This window comes from Perognathus longimembris, chromosome 25, assembly GCF_023159225.1.
Source record: "Perognathus longimembris pacificus isolate PPM17 chromosome 25, ASM2315922v1, whole genome shotgun sequence".
In the NCBI taxonomy this organism is placed as follows: domain Eukaryota; kingdom Metazoa; phylum Chordata; class Mammalia; order Rodentia; family Heteromyidae; genus Perognathus; species Perognathus longimembris.
The window spans coordinates 4,094,009-4,112,893 of record NC_063185.1 but is presented as its reverse complement, the minus strand read 5'-3'; the positions used below and the strand labels follow the sequence as shown (position 1 = coordinate 4,112,893).

General features: G+C 54.9%; 2 protein-coding genes across 2 annotated transcripts; one reads left to right on the top strand and one right to left on the bottom strand.

Annotated features, from left to right (window-relative positions):
* Positions 1-518: 518 nt before the first annotated feature.
* Positions 519-4,704, bottom strand: Eif4e1b (eukaryotic translation initiation factor 4E family member 1B). Its single transcript, XM_048333866.1, has 7 exons — positions 4,610-4,704; positions 4,297-4,356; positions 3,950-4,045; positions 2,743-2,806; positions 1,853-1,966; positions 1,595-1,734; positions 519-674 (listed from the first exon to the last, which is right to left on the bottom strand). Exons 1-7 carry the CDS (start codon positions 4,702-4,704, stop codon positions 560-562), a joined length of 684 nt encoding a protein of 227 aa, XP_048189823.1. The 3' UTR covers positions 519-559.
* Positions 4,705-9,162: 4,458 nt separating this feature from the next.
* On the top strand, positions 9,163-17,728 carry Sncb (synuclein beta). Its single transcript, XM_048334194.1, has 6 exons — positions 9,163-9,200; positions 9,748-9,877; positions 13,632-13,673; positions 13,829-13,947; positions 17,232-17,321; positions 17,670-17,728. Exons 2-6 carry the CDS (start codon positions 9,757-9,759, stop codon positions 17,700-17,702), a joined length of 405 nt encoding a protein of 134 aa, XP_048190151.1. The 5' UTR covers positions 9,163-9,200; positions 9,748-9,756; the 3' UTR covers positions 17,703-17,728.
* Positions 17,729-18,885: the final 1,157 nt, after the last annotated feature.

Here is an 18,885-nt window from a genome sequence, read left to right as displayed (position 1 = left end):
GAAGCTGGGTGCCAGTGGTTCACACCTGTAATCCTAGCTACTCAGGAGGCTGAGATCTGAGGATCACAGTTCGAAGCCAGTTCAAGGAAGAAAAGTCCAGGAGGCTCTTTATTCTCCAATAAACTACTCAGAAAAAGCTAGAAGTAGTGCCGTGGCCCAAGTGCTAGAGTACTAGGCTTTAGTACCAAGAGGCTCAGGGACAGCAGCGCCCAGGCCCTGAGTTTTTTTTTTTTTTTTTTAAGAAAAAAAAAAAAGCAAAAATGGCTGGGAGTATAGCTCAAATGTGCAAAGCCCTGGCTTCAAATCCCAGGAAGGGAAGGATCATATTCAGAGGTTGTTGGCTATGAAGCTGGGTGTGGTTGCATACTACTGTAAACCCAGATACCCAGGAAACTGAGGCAGGATAATCACTTGAGCCCAGACATTTGAGGCCAGCCTATAATGTAGCAAGACCTCGTCCCATATGCAGTCCAAGATCGATGGTATAGTCTGGTCTCCCCACCACAAACCCCCTTACACCGGCCAACTGCAGGTGAAATCCTGGACCTACCACAGCCCCTCACACCACAAACTTGTTCTTGGCTAGGGAGTTGCTCTTGGAGGCTGTGTCAGTGTGGGCCTGGTACCCGATGATAGTCTTCATGGAAAGGCCCAGGCGCTCTTTGTACACCTGCCTGCAGAAGGCAAAGGAAACACAGGCAGGCACTCCTTAGAGCCTCCTGGAGACAACCTGGGCTCCCGTCTTTTGCCCACCAGATCTTCACCCTGATTCCAGCCACAGCTGCTCCTGTTTTGTATATCTTGCACAAACTAGGACGCCTGTTGGCTTTATTGTGCCGGTATTGGGGCTTGAACTCAGAACCTTGTGCTCTTTTTTATTGTTTTTTTACTTTTTGGTCTATCGTGGGACTTGAACTCAGGCCTGAGCACTGTCTCTAAGCTCTTTTGCTCAAGGTTAACACTCTACCACTTTGAGCTGTAGTACCATGTCTGGTTTCCTGGTGGTTTCTTGGAGATAAGTCTCATGAATTTTCCTGCCCGGGCTGACTGAACTATGATCTTCAGATCTCAGCTTCCTGAGTAGCTAGGGTTACAGGTGTAAGGCACCAGCACCCGGATGATTGTTAGTTTCATCAGTCAGGCAAAGAGTACATTCCTTTTTGTACAGTGTCACTCTTTCCCTGGCTTTCTCCCAGTTTTTCTTCCCGTCCCTACCCACAAGGCTTTATACTCAAGCTTGGCTTTTCACCTTCAAGGCTGGTGCTCTACCACTTGAGCCATACCATACTTCTACTTTCCTGGGCTGGCTTTGAACCAAGATCCTCAGCTCTCAACCTCCTGAGCAGCTACCATGACAGGTGTGTGAGCACCCCACTCAGCTCCCACACTGGGACCCTGTCATGCAAATGCAGGGTTCTGCTAGAAATGACCTCATGTCCAGTCTTCCACCCTTTTGTGTAAGGAAAGAGGAGGACAGGACATCGAGAGTTCTGGAGAATGCCCCCAATGGGCAATGGGAATGGCCAAGCCATTCCCACACACAGGACACCCCCCCCCCACAATCCTCAGCCCCAGGACAGAGTGTGCCCCTCACCCAATGTGCAACACGCCAGCCTGGTTCTCAGCATTACTCGTCCACACAGCAATCTTGTCGCCCTTGGGGCGGATGTTGATGACGGCCCCACACACCTCTCTGCTGTGCTCCTCAAAGCTGTCCCCAATCAGACACAGCAACTGCAGCCAAAGGGGAGAATGGGGGGGGGAGCTTCCGCTGGGGCACAGCCATGAACACCCTCAAGACCACTGCCCCTCAAGACCTCCCACCACCCCCACCTCCCAGCCAGCCACACACCGTCTCCAGCCACAGACGGTCCAGTTCGCTATGGCGCTGCTGCTTAGCCAGGCTGACCAGCCAGCGGCCACCTCGCTTGTTCCTGCTGTCCTCCCACATGGGCTCGATGCCATCCTGCAGGGTGGGTGGCCACCATCAGAGGGAGATGAGAGTCAGGTGCCTGGCAGCCCAGCAACTCGGGAGACTGCGAGCTAAGGATCACCGTTCAAAGCCAGCTCAGGTAGAAAAGTCTGAGAGTCCTATTTCCAATGCACCACCAAAAAAACAAGCCACGAGTGGTGCTGTGGCTCATGTGGAAAAGCACCAGCCTTGAGGGGGGAAAAAAGCTCCCACAAACCTCACTGGGCAGAAACCACCTAGGAAGGGGACAGGCTGGCCATGAAGAAGCAATTAACTAGAAGCCTCGGCTCCTTTGCCTCCATACTCCCTCTCCTTCCGGATTCCCAGGCTTTCATTTTCATGTTTTTGTACTAACACTGGAGCTTGACATCAAGGCCTGGGCACTGTATTCTACCACACAAGCTACAAATCCATTCCATGTTTTTGGTGATTCATTGGAGATAAGAGTGTCACAGACTTTCCCGCCCAGGCTGGCTTTGAACCACTGTGATCCTCAGATCTCAGCCTCTTGAGTAGCTAGGATGACAGGTGTGAGCCAAGCCAGTGTCCAGCTTCCTTCCAGACTCTTCAGCATCTTTGAAGGCAACACTCAGGCCTGACCCACTTTGTCTGGGCTTCTGTCAAGCAGTTCCTCCAATCAGACCCAACCTCTGTTCTCACACGCTGTCCAGGGCCCGCCCATCCCAGCTCGACCAGTGAGCTAGAGCAGAGGAAATTGGCCCCTTCCCCTGTGTCCCTTTTGGGGAAGGGGGCACGGGAGCAGAACTTACCTTGAATAGGGCATAGTCACAGCCGGGAGAGAGCTTGCTGGCCAACTGGATGTGACTGTACATCCTGGAGAGAGACACAGCCCCACCCCACCCATGTGGCTTTGTAGGCCCTGCTCCAGCTGGCCTCAACCTTCCAACTCCTTTGTAGGCTAGGCCCACCATTTCCTACCACCCCCTTTCACATCTCCTGGCCTAGCTACCTGGAACTCTGGCCCGGCCCATCTTACCATCCTCCTCCATATCCTTCCCCAACCCCCAAGCCCCACCAAGCTGCACCTGAGGGCCCTGGAAGCTTCCCCCAGGCTTGAACTGCAACCAACCCTCAGATCTTATCAGGTGCAGACACCAGAGGCAGCCTAACCTTCACCTTTCAGCTGAGCCAAAATTCAGATAGGGAAAGGAAGCTGTCCAGGGGTCAGGAAATGGCAGCCAGGACCCACTCCCAATCCCTAGGTTCTCTCCCTACACCCCCAAAGAGCTGGGTGCTGGTGATGGCCCAGGCCTGTCATCCCAGCTACTCCAGAGGCTAAGATCTGAGGACTGCAGTTTAGAGCCAGCCCAGGGCAGGAAAGTCCATGAGATACTTAGCTCCAATGAACCTATAAAAGCCAGAGGTAGAGGTGTGGCTCAAGTGGTAGAATGCCAGATTTGAGCAGAAAAAGGTTAAGCGAGAGTGTGAGGACCCTGAATTCAAACTTCAGTACCTGCAAAAAAAAGAAAAGAAAGAACCTGGTGCTGGTGGCTTCTCAGGAGGCTGAGATCTGAGGATCATGGTTCAAAGCCAGCCTGGACAAGAAAGTCCATGAGACTCTTATCTCCAATAAACTATTTTTATGAAGCCATTAGTGGAGCAATGGCTCAAGTGATAAAAGTGCTAGCATCAAGTGGTAGGATGCTAGCATCCAGCAAAAAGCAGCTCAGGGACAGCGCCCAGGCCCTGAGTTCAAGCCCCAGGACTGGTGCACACACGTGCGCATACGCTCTCTCTCTCTCTCTCTCTCTCTCTCTCTCACACACACACACACACACACACACACACACTACCAGAAGCATAGGGGAAAGGCTTTGCCCCCTGGCCTCTGCCTACTTGCCCTGCTGCTAGACCTCAACAAACACTAACAGAGCGGCATGGTTGTGTAGCATGCAAACACTGTGCCCCACATACACTCAGAGCCAGGCTTTGGACCCCCTGAAGACAGATACTCACCCCCAGAAATCCTCCACCGTGTCAATGGTGGTGACCTGGTGTAGATTATCCTGCCAGGCTCGGCCACAGTCATTCTTGAAGAACCACAGGACCCACCTGGGGGTGGGGGGTGGGGGGGTAGAAGCACAGGGTCTCTGGTGACAGCCCAGGGCCACACCTAAGCTGAGAGGGAACCCCCCCCACTTCCTAGACAAACTAGATTTGGAACACAGAACCCCCCCACCTTCTCCCCCTTGCCCAGGTGGAATGAAGTGTTAAGCCCAGCTGGGTTGAGGTCTCAGAACCAGGACATGAGAAAGCTGGCCTGCTAGCAGGGGTCTGTGCTCAGTTGTACAGTCCCTCCATACCTGTTCTGCAGTGGGTGCAAGTCTAGTTTGACCTCAGCCAGACTCTCACCCCGAGCCTTCCTCCTCGGAGTCCTGGGCCTCTGAGCCTCCTCTTGCTTACTCTCTTCCTCCTCCTTTTGCTCCTCTTCCTCTTCTTTCTTCACCTCTTTCTTCATCTCCTTCTCTTCCTTCTCCCATTCTTCTGTTTCACCCTAACCCACGAAAGGAATCGGGGTGGGCTGTAAGCCTCCATCCTGACTGTCCCCACAACACCCTTTCTTGTCACCCCCACTTGGTGGCTTATTCTGGAAAGGGGACAGGCAGATGGACTTACAGGGCTGGAGGTAGCCATGCCAAGGCCCCAGCTTCCCAGAATGCAGCAGTGAGAGCCGGCAGCTGCTGGCTTTTAACCTGCACCTCAGTGCGCATAGTGCTGCCCATCAGAATCCCTCATCAACAAGCAGTTTCTCAGTGACTTGCATCCAGCTGAGACCACGCAGGCTAGCCTCGCTCAGTGGGCACTCCGAAAGGAAGGGAAAAAGGTGCGGAGGTGGCTCACACCTGGAACCCCAGCCACTCAGGAGGCTGAGGTCTGAGGATCATGTTTTGAAGCCAGCCTGGGCAGGAGAGTTTGTGAGTCCCTTATTGCCAATTAACCACCAAAAAAAAAAGCCGGAAGTGGGGCGGTGGCTTCAGTGGCAAAGTGCCAGCCTTGAGTGGAAAAGCTAAGGGCCAGAGCCCAAGCCCTGAGTTCAAGCCTCAGTACTGGCACAAAGGAAGGAAGAAAGAAAAAAGGAAGGAAAGAAGATGGAAGTCAAAATTAAGGGTCTACCCTTCAATTTACTTTTTTAAGCTTACTTGTTTGTTTTTCTTTTCTAAGAAACAAATTATTATTTTAAAGTAGTTATACAAGTCCCAGTATAGACATAAAAAAAAAGCAGTATTGAAAAGGAAAGTAGCTGGTTATAGGTCAGGCACAGTGCTTGCCTAGAGAGCATGGGGTATAGGGTTCAATTCCCTGTACCACCTGGAAAAAAAATATGATTCTAGTCAGGTGTGATGGCGCAATCCTATAATCCCGGTTACTCAGGAGGTGAGGACAGGAGGGTTACAATCAAACAGAGCTGGGCAAAAGTAAAGGGCTCTGACTGGAAAAATTAAATTAAAACCAAACAAAAACATGAATAAAAGCAGCTGGACATCTGGCTCAAGCCTGTCATCTGTCCTAACTGCTTAGGAGAAGGAGATCTATCTAGGGCTGGCAGTTCAAGGCCAGCCAAGGCAAAAAAAAAAAAAAAAAAAAGAAGTTTGAGAGACTCCTTTTCACTCAATGGCTGAGTGCAATGGTGCACTCTTGTCATCCCCAGCAACATGGGGGAACACAAAAAGGAGGATCACAGCCCAGGCTGGCCCAGACATAAAGCAAGACCCTACCTGGGACATAACCAATGCAAAAAGGGGCTGGAGACATGGCTCAAGTGGTAGAGGCCCCTAGTGTGGCCGCAGTCTCAGCAGCACTGTAAGGCTGACAACATGCACAATCACGCGTTAGACACAGGAATCTGCACTTGGGCGGCCTGGAGGGACAGCTGGGCTGGGCTTGTTCTCAGGCGAGGCCTGCGCTGGTTCACAGCCAGACTCAACGGGGCATCTGTCTGTCCCTCCTACATGGGGCAGTGGGACCCCAGATGGAGATGTTGGCTGGTATAGCCCCTCATATGGCTGCTTGGATTGGGTGGAGTTGGGGGGGCAGAGAGAGAGAGACACATCCCCAGAGGCAGGAAGTAGAAGCTGCCAGAGCCTGAAACCTGGTCCAGCTGGCCGTGTCCTGCCAGAGTCCCAGAGCACAGACTCAAGGCAGGGGACCCGAATGGCTCCTCTGCGCCACATGGGGCCAGAGGAGTTCAGGCAGAGGATTTTTTGCAAAGGAGGCTTAAGGAGAGTTAGGAAGTATAGATCTGATGGAGAAAGGGAGGAAGGCCAGTGTGGGCATCCTGGCCTGAGCCTGGCCTGCAGTGACCTACCAGCCACATTCCCCTCACGCCCCTTCCTGCCATCTTCCATAGGTCTGGCCACCCCTGGACTCTGGCCTTGAGGAGAGGCACAGCATCTGGCCTTGCTGGAGTCCTAGCTTCCACTCAAGGCTCACCCTCGCTCATTTATGGGGAGCAGCTCTGCAGGCTTGAACTGACAACGGCTGTGTGTGTATGTGTGTGCTCACACACGCGTGTGCATGCATGTATACACATGCCTGAACTGGTACTTGAACTCAGAGCCTGAACACGGTCCCTTAGCTTTTTTACACAAGGCTGGCTTGAGCCACAGCACCACTTCCAGCTTTCTGTGTGTAGTGTGTAGTTAATTGCAAATTTAACAACAACAAAAATCTGACAGACTTTCCTGCCCAGGTTGGCTTTGAACTGTGATTCTCAGATCTCAGCCCCCTGAGGAGCTAGGATGACAGGCGTGGTGCTTGGCTGATTATTGCCTATTTTTGGTACAATACATCTGCCTCCCCAAATAAATGTCTTTGTGCACTTTGTGTGACTTGAGATCCATGGAATGAATTCCTGGAAGGGCAGCTATTGGCTCAAAAGGAGATGCACTTATGCATTGGGTAAACATTGCCAAATTGCCTTCCAAAGAATCTGTGCCAATTTTCAGAGTGCCACACTTACAGAAGCTGGCATCTGCCTCCTTGCACCTCATCACCTGTCACTTACACACCCTGTGTCTCTGGCCACAGTGCCTTTGCATGAGTTGTTCCTACAGCCTGAAAGCCCCTCCCTCTCGTGTCTGCCTGGTGAAATCTTTCCCACTCTGCCAAGGCTCAACTCAGGGAGTATCTGCTTCTTTAATGCTTTCCCAGACTTCCCTAAGCTGTCAGGGGGTTTTATCCTCTAGAACCTCATGGTTTCTTGGGCATAATTTTATTGTACTACCAACTGAGAGTCCTACTGTGTGCCTTGGCATTCCAGAGTATTTCAACAATTTCCACCAATAGTCATATTAAAAAACAACAACAGTAGTCAGTTAGGTGTCAGTGGCTTATACTTGTAGTCCTAGCTACTCAGAAGGCTAAGATCTGATGATTGGGTTTTAAAGTCATCCTGGACCAAAAAAAAAAAATCTGTAAGACTTTTATCTCCAGTTAACCAGCAAAAAAAAAAAAAAGCCATAAGTGGAGGTGTAGCTCAAATAGTAGGGTGCCAGCCTTGAGCAAAAAAAGCCAAGCAAAGAGCCAGAGGCCCTGAGTGCAATCCCCAGTACTGGCACAAAATAGACCCCAAGCAAACAAACAAGAAAAGCAAGTAACAACAATAAAACAGTAATCCTGTCTCTTTCCTCATCTTTCCATCCTGGTCTATGAACTTTCCTGCCCCTGGGTCTTGTGGGGCTACGGACCTTACCCTCACCCACGTTGGCCTTCCGGGATCTCTGTTCTAATTCAGTATTTCCCTGACCTATGCACTCCTACTCAGACCACTGGTACATCAGCACTTTATCGTTGTCTTAACATGTGGGTATTTTATTACATACTAAAATAAACTTTTTTGTTTGTGTTGGTACTGGGGCTTGAATTCAGGGCCAAGGCACTGTCCCTTTGCTTTTTTCTCCCAAGGCTGGTGCTCTGCCACTTGAGCCACAGCTCAGCTTCCAGATTTCTGGTGGCTCATTGGAGGTAAGAATCTCACAAACTTTTCTGCTCGAATCAGAATCCTCAGATCTCAGCCTCCTGGGTAGCTAGGATGACAGGTGTGAGCCACAGGCACCTGGTCCTTTGGGGCCATGAATGTCCATACATTTATTTTCTGGGCAGCCTTCCATTTCTGCTGGGCATGCACACACACATACACACACACAACACACACATACAAAACACACACACACACACACACACACACACCTGCCTCAAGTGCTCCTTCTTCTGCATGCTTTAAAAGAACCATCCGAGTTGCACTGAAGAGGGAAGCCCAGCGGCCCCAGTTCCCCCACCTAATCACAAGCCCAGCGTCCCCAGGCGTCTGACTCCAAGGCCAACCGCATCGTCCCTCCCTGCTCTCCACCCACTCGCCCGCAGTGTCTGGCTTCCCAGCTCCCCAGAGACTCCCGCAGTCTCCCGCCCTGGGTCCCTACTCGCACGTTCAAAGCCCGCCCCGGAGGCCTTAGGCTCCGCGGAGCTGTCGCCCCTCCTAGTCTCTGTCCCCTGTCAGTCGAGGCCGAGGGGGCGGGCTCAGGGGCGGCTCGGTGGATCATCTCCTGCCCCCTGTCAGTCAAGGCCGAGAGGGCGTGCCCAGGGGCGGCTCCGCGGATCTCCTCCCGCCCCTCCCGCCCCCTGTCAGTCAAGGCCAAGGAGGCGGGTCCAAGAGCAAGACCGAGGGAGCGGGCCCGGGGGGGGGGGGGGCTCGGCGGATCCCCTCCCGCCCCCTGTCAGTCGAGGCCGAGGGGGCGGGCCTAGGGGCGGCCCGGCGGATCCCCTCCCGCCCCCTGTCAGTCAAGGCCGAGGGGGCGGGCCTAGGGGCGGCTCGGCGGATCATCTCCTGCCCCCTGTCAGTCAAGGCCGAGGGGGCGGGCCCAGGGGCGGCCCGGCGGATCCCCTCCCGCCCCCTGTCAGTCAAGGCCGAGGGGGCGGTGCGGCCGGCAGGGGGGGCGCTGAGCTCAGAGCTGCCGCAGCGCGGGACCCGGAGCCCGAGCGAGCGCGCGGGCGAGCCGGACGCCAGCAGCATCCTCGGCGGTCACGCACCTCAGAAGCCCGGGCATCTCCGCGTACCTGCTCGGGCCGGGAGACTCAAGTGAGCTCCGGATCGCGGTCCGATCACCTCCCCCGGCCCTCCCCTCTTTGCCCCCCCCCCCGCCCGGCCCCGCCGAGCCCGGGCGTCTGCACCGCAGCCACCGCTCCATCCCCGGCTCGTCCCCGCACCCAGGTGAGGCGGCCGCGCGCCGGGGGCCCGGAGGAGGTGGGGGTGAAGAGGGCACGGAGGGAGGAGGAGGTTGAGGCTGGGAGGGTGCTGCGGGGAGGGGGGGGGGTGAGAAGCCGAGGGCGGCTCTCTGGGTCCGCAGCTCGTCCCGGCGGCCGGGGGTGGGGTGGGGGAACGAGCGTCCGCGCCTGCTGGGGTCCCGCGGTGTCCGTGCGCGTCTGGACGTCTGCATGGGCTTTGCACGGGGTGCACGTGAGCGTGCCCGTGGTGTGCTTGCGTGCGGGACCGTGTGACCGTCGTGTGTGGTGTGTGTGCGTGCGAGCCAGCCGCCCCCGGGGGGTGCAGGTTGCGGGGTTCCGGATCACCAGGGCCCCCTCCTCTGCGTCCCCGGCTTTCAAGGACGCCAGGACTCACTGCGGCCCGGAGGCCCCGCACTTGGGGGGTGGAACGAGGCGGGATCCGAGCCCCCCAAGGGCGAGGGGGGCCCGCGCGTCTCGCGGGAAGGGCGGGAGGTGCGGAGCCGGGCACCCGCGCGTGTGTTCGCCCCCTCCAGGCCTCCAGGATGGACGTGTTCATGAAGGGCCTGTCTATGGCCAAGGAGGGCGTCGTGGCTGCGGCCGAGAAAACCAAGCAAGGGGTCACCGAGGCGGCGGAGAAGACCAAGGAGGGAGTCCTCTACGTCGGTGGGCGAGGCGGCGCTCGTGGGGTGTCCAGAGAGGGTGCAGGGGAAAAGGGGGTCCCCAAGGGTGTAAGGGGAGGTCTGGGCAGGAGAATATGAGTCAGCAGATGGGGCGGGGTCAGCAGGGGTCACTGGGGTCACTAGTGGGGATGAGGCCCACGGGCGATGGGGGACAGCGTGGGGGGGGGAGGGTGAGGGGGTTCCGCTGGAAGATGGGGCTCTAGTGCTGTGAGCGCAGTCTTCGTCTTGTCATTGATAATAACGTGGTGTACCCCCTACCGGCATCCTAGCTATTCAGGAGGCTGAGATCTGAGGATCTGAGGTTCAAAGCCAGCTGGAGCAGGAAAGTCTGTGACACTCTTACCTCCAAGTAACACATCAAAAGGCTGAAGCAGAAGAATGACTCAAGTGGGAGAGTGCCAGCCTGGAGTGAAAGAGCTAAGGGACAGCACCCAGGCCCTGAGTTCAAACCGTACACACACACACACACACACACACGCACACACATACATACACACACCCATCATGTGATAGTGAACCCTCACTCTAGGACAAGTACCATGACATACACACCTCCTCTAATATTACCAACCTATTCTATGGATCAGGGAAGCTGAGGCCTGGGGATGAGGGGGTTAACCACTTTGCCAAGGTCATACAGCTGGGGGGGGGGGGTGGGGAAGCAGGAAGCTAGGGTTTGAACCCAGCTTGGTGGACTAGCAAGCCCCGCCCACTCCCCTGCGGGCCCTCCCTCCTATATATCAGTCTAGTCTGGCCCCTCCTGCTACTTCCGGGGCTCCTTTGCCTCTCAGTGCCAATGGACCCACCACCCATCCACCCACCCTCCCTCACCTCTCCAGTTCACCCTCCTTGTTGGAGCCAACTGGTTGAAATCTCTCACTGCTGAGTGACTTAGCTTGCAGGGCCATTTACATAAAAAGCAAGCCAATGGGGAAAACAGGGTTTTTGTTGAGCTGTCTGGCCATTCTAGGGTTTGCTTGTATGAAGCAGATATTACTTCCTATGAGGATGTAGGAGGGAAGAATCATTTGCCCAAGGTCACAGCAGGTTTAGGTCATGGGAATTTGGGAACTATTGAGGGATGGCCAAGCACCCTGCTTGGCTGGTAGGGTGTCACTGAGCAGGTAATGAAGCTGCCCTATTTGATGGTGACAGATTATTTCCATGGTGGGATTTGACCTGGAATGGCAGAGATAGGGGGCCACTTTCCCCCTGCAGTTAAAAAATAAAAGGCTGCCTGAGCTAGGCTGTTCTGGGTGAGGAATTGGGGGCGGGAGGGGGGTGCGGTAGAGAGGCCCTGGGTGTGTGGAAGGGGACAGGAGAGCAGGAAGCAGTGTGGGAGATGAGGTCAGATTAGTGTGCAGGCCAGGACTTGGCACTACTGTAATTGCCCTGTGGGGAAGGTCCCTCTGGCCTTTGGGGACAAGGTAAGGGAGGCCTTCCCTGGGGGGTGGGGGGAGGTGCAGCCCATCAGATCAGCGTGATGGAGACCATACCAGAACTTTGGCCTTATCTTCCTGGCCCAGCTCCGTGATGTGCATTTTGCCTCCTCCCCCAACCCCTTTACTCCTGTTGAAAACGCGTGCGCTTGTGCGCACGCACACACGTCACTCACCTGCACTGCTGTCACTAATAGGTTCTCCTCCTCATAGCCACGCCACCCTCCCCTTGAGATGACTACTTTCTTGCTCCTTTCCTGCTCTGAGCCCCTCCCTGCCCCCATATTCTTTCCAGTCATGTACATTAAGTCCTCAGCTCCCTGTAGCCTGGCATCTGTACCCTTGATGGTCCAGCCAGGGTCTCTATTTCTAGCATTTTCTCTCGCCCTGCCCAGTGCTGCTGGCACACAGATCCCTGAAAAACCTCTCTCTCCTCCTACCTGGGTCCCTGAGCCTCCTTCAGAGTATCCACTGCTATCCAAGTCTTATGATTCAGTGCCCAACCCCCAGCCCTGGAGGCCAGATGCCCTCGGTCTACTACATGAGGTCCAGAACTGAGCCTGCCTCTCTCCTACCCCCTCAGAGTGAGCCACAGGCCCAGGGTCTTGCCAAAAGTATGGGTAGACAAGCACTAATGGGAGGAACAAATGGGTGGGCACAAAACCACCTGCTCATCTGCTCCATCTCCCCTTCCTTTTTTTTTTTTTTTTTTTTTGCCAGTCCTGGGGCTTGAACTCAAGGTCTGAGCACTGTCTCTGGCTTCTTTTTTTTTCGGCTCAAGGCCACAGCGCCACTTCTGGCTTTTTCTTTTTATGTGGTGCTGAGGAATTGAACCCAGGGCTTCCTGCATTCTAGGCAAGCATTCTACTGCTAAGCCACATTCCCAGCCCACCCCCCTTCACCCCCGCCCCACCTCTGACTGGCCTTAGCTTAGCTCTGTGCAGCTTTCCCCCAGTACCTCCCTTCTGGCCTCTCCTCTCCCCACTGCCCACAGTCTGCCCAGAGGCCCATTTCTGAATATATCTGTGGTTGTCTGGAATGCTAAATCCTCAGTGTGAGTAATTTCCCCATACTCTAGAGGATTCTCACCCCAAATCACTCCGTGTTCTTTGTTGTTATTGGTCCTGGCCCTTGAACTCAGGGGCTGGGTTCTGTCTTTGAACTCTTTTTGCTCAAGGCTACCGCTTTACCACTTTGAGCCACAGCACCACTTCCATTTTTCTGGTCACTTACCGGTTATAAGAGTCTCACAGACTTTCCTGCCTGGGATGGCTTTGAACCTCAATCCCTAGACCTCAGCTTCCTGAATGGCTGAGCCCCCAGTGCCTGTCCTCACTTCTCATTCTTGCCTTTCCCAGTCATCTCCCATGATATGAGCAGGTCCAGACAAAGTCACACACGTAGCCTCAATAGATGCTCCACTCTCAGGAGGAGACGCTGGACCCCCTTCAGGAGAAGAGAATGTAGAAGCCATGGACTGAGCAGGGCACAAGGCAGCTGCCACAGGCTGTAGGAGGGCACCTTTCAAAGCCCACAGGCCCACCTGTCTCCCAGCCTGGGCAGCCACAGGCTTGTCAAGTTATTGGAAGTAGGACGTTTGAATCAAAAAACCTGATTTGAATGTCAGTCAGCCTTTTACGGGCTGCTGGCCCTTACAGAGCTTCTGTGGTCCACTGGGGCCAGGGGATCCCATCACCTGCTCCCAGGAAAGGGGAGCTTCGTGTGTGTGTGTGTGTGTGTGTGTGTGTGTGTGTGTGTGTGTGTGTGTGTGTGTTGGTACTGAAGCTTGAACTCATGGCACTCTACCACTTGAGCTACAACACCATTTCGTGTGTGTGTGTGTGTAAGGTTAACTAGACATAAGAGTCTCATTGGTTTTCCTTCCCTGGGCTGGCTTTGAACTATGATCCTCAGATCTCAGCCTCCTGAGTAGCTAGGCTGACAGACGTGAGCCACTGGCTCGGTTTCCATGGACTTTTGTTTCCCTGTGGACTTTGAAACTCTGTGCTTGCAACAGATCTGAGGTTCCACCAACATCCAGTCAGAGTGGGGTTGTCAGGTCAGGGGGAGATCTGGAAGGCCTCGAAAGTAAGGGTAGGGGCTGAGTGTGGTTGGGATGGGACTGGAGTTGTGGGATGTAAGGGGTCCAAGGAAAGAGGAATGGAGACTGGAAACCCACTGTCCGCCTGGGTCCCTCAAGAGGTCCTCCACCCCTGTACTCTTGAGTGGGGAGGGATGCTGCTTGCATCTGTTTTCTCCTGCTTAGACTCCTTAAAAGTGCTCTCTTTCCTTCCACAGGAAGCAAGACCAGAGAGGGCGTGGTGCAAGGTGTGGCCTCAGGTACCCAGCCCAGCCCTGACTCAGTGCCTTATGGGAGCCAGAGTTCCCTAGGCCCCCGGGGGATAAGGGGAAGGGCTCCTTGGGACACTCTGTGGGGGCATCTGTATCTCCTTTCCCCGCCCCTGATCCCTACCTAATACCCCTCATGATTCCAGTGGCAGAGAAAACCAAAGAGCAAGCATCACACCTAGGAGGAGCTGTGTTCTCTGGGGCCGGCAACATCGCAGCAGCTACTGGGCTGGTCAAGAAAGAGGAATTCCCCACCGACCTGAAGGTGAGAGGTCCTCCCGAACAGGTGCAAACCAGACACACAGCTACCTGTCCATCCCCTCAGCCCCCAGCCAGCCTGGAGCTCAGATGATGTGTGCATCTGACTGTCCATGTGTGTCCCTGGGTGTGTGTCCCTGGGTGTTCATTCATTTCATCTCATTGAACGAGGAGTTGTTGCAGCGTGATTGGCTTTTCCTTTCCTGCAAAAAAGATAGTTAAATTTTTTTAAAAAGCAAGCCATTAAATTAGTGGCTCATGCCTGTCATCTGAGCTACTCAAGAGGCTGAGATCTGAGGATGGAGGTTCAAAGCCAGACCAGGCAGAAAAAAAATCCATGAGATTCTTATCTCCAGTGAATCAGCAAAAAGCAGGAAGTAAAAGAAAAATAGGAAGTAAAGCTGTGGCTCAAGTAGTAGAACACCAGCCTTGAGTGAAAAAGCTAATCAACAGCATTGAGGACCTGAGTTCAAGACCCAGTACTAGCTTACACACACACACACACACACACACACACACACACACACACAATTTTTTTGTTTAGTATTGTTTTGTTGCCAGTCCTGGGGCTTGAACTTAGAACCTGAGCACTAACCCTGGCTTCTTTTTGCTCAAGGCTAGCACTCTACCACTTAAGCCACAATGCCACTTCTGGCTTTTTCTATATATGTGGTGCTGAGGAATTGGACCCAGGTCTTCAGGTATATGAGGTGAGCACTTTACCACTAGGCCATATTCCCAGCCCCACACACAATTTAAAAAAACCAACTTGTAGAGTATGAGCTCCTGAGCTCCCCAGAACTGGGTTCAAATCCTAATTCCACCATTTCTTAGCTATGTCACCATGGGTAGGTCCTGTGACATTTCTGAACCTGAATATCTACCTACAACATGAAAGATAAACATGGTAGGTCTCTTAGGTAGATTAGAGATAACATGCATCAAGACAATCTCCAGACTAGAGTGTGTACTGGGTATGATGGTGCCCACCTGTAATCCCAGCACTTAGGAGGCAAAGGCAGAAGGATTTGAGTTCAAGGCTGGCCTCACCTATTTAACAAGTCCTTGTCTTCAAAACAAAACACAGAAACAAAACAAAATAAAATTATGAGTATAAGTCAGTCACCAGGAGGCTAAGTGAAAAATACCTAGATTTCAGCCAGGTGCTGGTGGCTCATGTATGGAATCCTAGCTACTCAGGAGGCTGAGATCTGAAGATCACAGTTCAAAGCCAGCCCAGGCTGGAAAGCCCATGAGACTTTTATCTCCAATTAACAACCAAAGAAAGCTGGAAGTGGAGCTGAGCTGTGGCTCAAGTGGTAGCACACTAGCCTGGAGCACCAAAGCTCAAGGACAGTGCCTCAAAAAGAAAATACTGGGGATATGGCCTAGTGGCAAGAGCGCTTGCCTCCTATACATGAAGCCCTGGGTTCGATTCCCCAGCACCACATATGTAGAAAACGGCCAGAAGTGGCGCTGTGGCTCAAGTGGCAGAGTGCTAGCCTTGAGCCAAAAAGAAGCCAGGGACAGTGCTCAGGCCGTGAGTTCAAGGCCCAAGACAGGCAAAAAAAATTGTCCTTTGCATTTCTAACAAGTAGGTCATGCTGGGCTGGGAATATGGCCTAGTGGCAAGAGTGCTTGCCTCCTACACATGAAGCTCTCGGTTCGATTCCCCAGCACCACATATATGGAAAATGACCAGAAGGGGCGCTGTGGCTCAGGTGGCAGAGTGCTAGCCTTGAGCGGGAAGAAGCCAGGGATGGTGCTCAGGCCCTGAGTCCAAGGCCCAGGACTGGCCAAAAAAAAAAAACAAACCAAGTAGGTCATGCTAACACTGCAGTTCCAGTTATACATACAACCTGGGCCATTGCCCAGTGAGAGATAGTGGCCCAGGACCTGGCGTACAGTGTGTCTGACCCCAGGGGACCAAGTGATCACAGGTATGCCATGTCAGTGTACCCCAGGATCCTAAACACATTCCATATGTGGACATCCCTACCGTGGGTGCCTGTGTCCATCCCCAGATGATGCAATGGGATAGAGGATGAGCATGCGTTCTGCATGCTTATCCACCTGCCTGCAGAGACTCCATGAGCCTGGAGAGTCTCACAGACTTTCCTGCCTGGGCTGGCTTTGAACTGGCTCTCCTTAAATCTCAGCCTCCTGAGTAGTGAGGGTGACAGACATGAGCCACTAGTGCCTGGCTGAGTTGTCAATCTTCACTCCTGCTGTATAATATTCCACTGTTTGGAGACCACAATGCCCATGTCCATCCTACCACTGTGGAACTGTATATTTACATTCTTTCCAAACACATATGCTCACTCAGTCTGAGATTTTTTTATTGTATTTATTTACTTTTTTGTGATGGAAAGGGGTTGCTGGGCATGGAACCCAGGATACTCTAGTCCACACTTGGATTTGTAAACCTGTTTCCTTCCTGGGTTCTGGTCATAGTTGTGTGATTTGGGGTAAACAAACTTTCCCCCACTTCCTGGGTCATCTCTCCAGGCAGATCCTGTAAATGTGTGCCCACAGGGACCCGCTAAACAGGTACTGCGAGCGGATGAAGTTACCTGGATGGGGCAGAGGTGGCTACAGTGCCAGCCTTAGTGCCAACCCCCTGTGCCATTCTACATGTCATATGTAGCTGTGTGAGATCACCGGGTTACTGTCTGTATACGTGTGTGCACATACATTTTCTCACCCACAGATGGCCAGCCATGTTTCTGGCCATTCCCCCACCCTCCACCCCCTGCCTGCCCGCCGGCCTGTGCCCATCTGGGCAGCAGATGCAGGGCGGGGGAGGGGAGAGTCTTAGCTTGCACATCCAAGCAACACCATGAGCTGTTGCTTCCAGCTTATCTTAAAATAGCAACAGTGAAGAAACCAGGCCAGGCTGGGCCCTAGGGGAGGGATGGGTGGGAAAGTGGCAGGGGAACGGCTCCGAGCCCCTGTCCAGCTCTGTGCTGAGCCTTCATCTCTCTCCAGCCCTCGAGGGAAGCCGCCAGCGTTCTCCTAGGGGTCCTACAGTCCATGGCAGAGCCTGACACCAAGGAGACAGGGGTAGATGTGTAGTTGGGGGCTCTGCTTCCCCCACCCATCCACCCTGCACCTACTCCATCTCCCAGCTTCAAGAGACTTAGCCCTTCACCCTACTTCCAAGACACTCCTGAGAAACAATTTAATTAAAACTACCTCCTTCCAAGGAGCCAGATGTTAATCGGCCTGGGATTTTAGGGGTGTCTGAGCTGCCCTCACAGGCCTGCCTTTCTCTGCCCACCCCCACAGCCAGAGGAAGTGGGCCAGGAAGCTGGGGAGGAGCCCTTGATTGAACCCCTGATGGAACCCGAAGGAGAAAGCTACGAAGAACCCCCGCAGGTGAGGCCAGCAGGACTGGGCGGGGCTCTGAGCATCCCGGGAAACGCAGTCTCCCCTCCCGCTGGGCTGGGCGGTCCCTGTTCTCTAAGGCTGGTCTTAGGGGGCTTCCGCACCCGCCTCTTCTGGAAGCCCGGCCTCCCGGAGGTGGGAGGAGGGAGGGGAGGACAGATGGGGCCTAAGGAGTATCTGAGTTGTCACAGACAGCAGATTTGCACACACACACACACACACACACGGTGCGGTTTGCATTGTTCCTCCCGGAGGGGGCGGGATCTGGTGCCAGGGCTTGGCTACTTGGTCTCCAACATCACCACCACCCCTTGTGCTCTGTCCCTCCCTCTGCTGCAGGAGGAATATCAGGAATATGAGCCAGAGGCGTAAGGGCCAGGGTGGTCCTCACCAGCAGCACAATTTCTTTCCTGTTCCCCCCCACACCCCCACACACCGGTCCCATCTTGTCCCCCAGAGTCAGGGCTGTCCTAATTACCCCTTCCCACTCACCTCCCCCCTCCCCCAAACACGAGATCTTCCGTCTGCCCCGAGGCGCCCCCTCGGAGCCTGTGTTCGTGTCTGTCCATCCGTCCGTCCTCCTCGCCCGCGTCCAGCCCTGGGGGCGTGCACTGGATGGGCGTCCGGGGCATCCCGGGGAGCCCCGCCCCACAACGGTCGCCCCCAGCCCCTCATCGCGTCTGACGTCTGCGCGGATGTAGCATGTTCTGTGTATTTTTAATCGAAGACCAGAAAGTGACGGCTCCTCCCCTCCCCACTCCCCCCATCCCACAAGAGCAAGCCCTTCGCGGGGGGCCTTGGGCAGCTCCGCTGTACCCCTGCCTCCACTCTCATCCACACTCCCCCGCCGCCCCCCCCACGTCGAACTTTTTTTTAAGCCCAAACCAGGAGCCAAGCTGTGCCATGCCCCCTCCCTCAGCCGGCCCGGCCTGAGCCGCGGGCGTCATGTGTTGTGATTGTCGCATGGAGAGTCCCCACCCCTCGTGTGAGCGTGTCCCGGGCGGGGGGGCCCGGCAGCCCCCCCCCACGCGTGTCCAAGAATAAAGCCAATCTGTCTGTAGCCAGCGCCACCGCATGGGCAGGGCTGGGCAGGGCGCCCGACGGCCACCGCACATGGACTTGGGGAGGGGGGGTAGGGTGTCCACGGATCGCCCCTCCACTCTTGGGCACACTCGGCACAGGTACAAAACTTGGTTTCCTGAGACCTGGGCTTCTCCATTTGCGCCTCGCCACCCCCCCCCCCCCCCCCCCCGCCAAGCCGTGGCCTGAAGGGGGCCGGGGCGCGCTGGAGGGAGCGGGGGTGGGGGGTGGGGGGTGAGAGAGACATGAGTGTGGTTTCGGGCGCCACCTGCTGGGGTGTATGGAGATTCTCGGGGTGCGCGAAGCCGGGCGTGCCCGTGCGCGCGCGCGAGCCGGTGGGTGCGCCCCACGGCCAGTGCGCACGTGCGGACGCGCGCGCAGGTACCGGGCGCCACGGGCTGGGGGGGCTGGTGTGGTAGGGGTGGCAGCCACGTGGATGCGGCAGCGCGGGCTCAGAAAGACCTCGCCAGGCCCA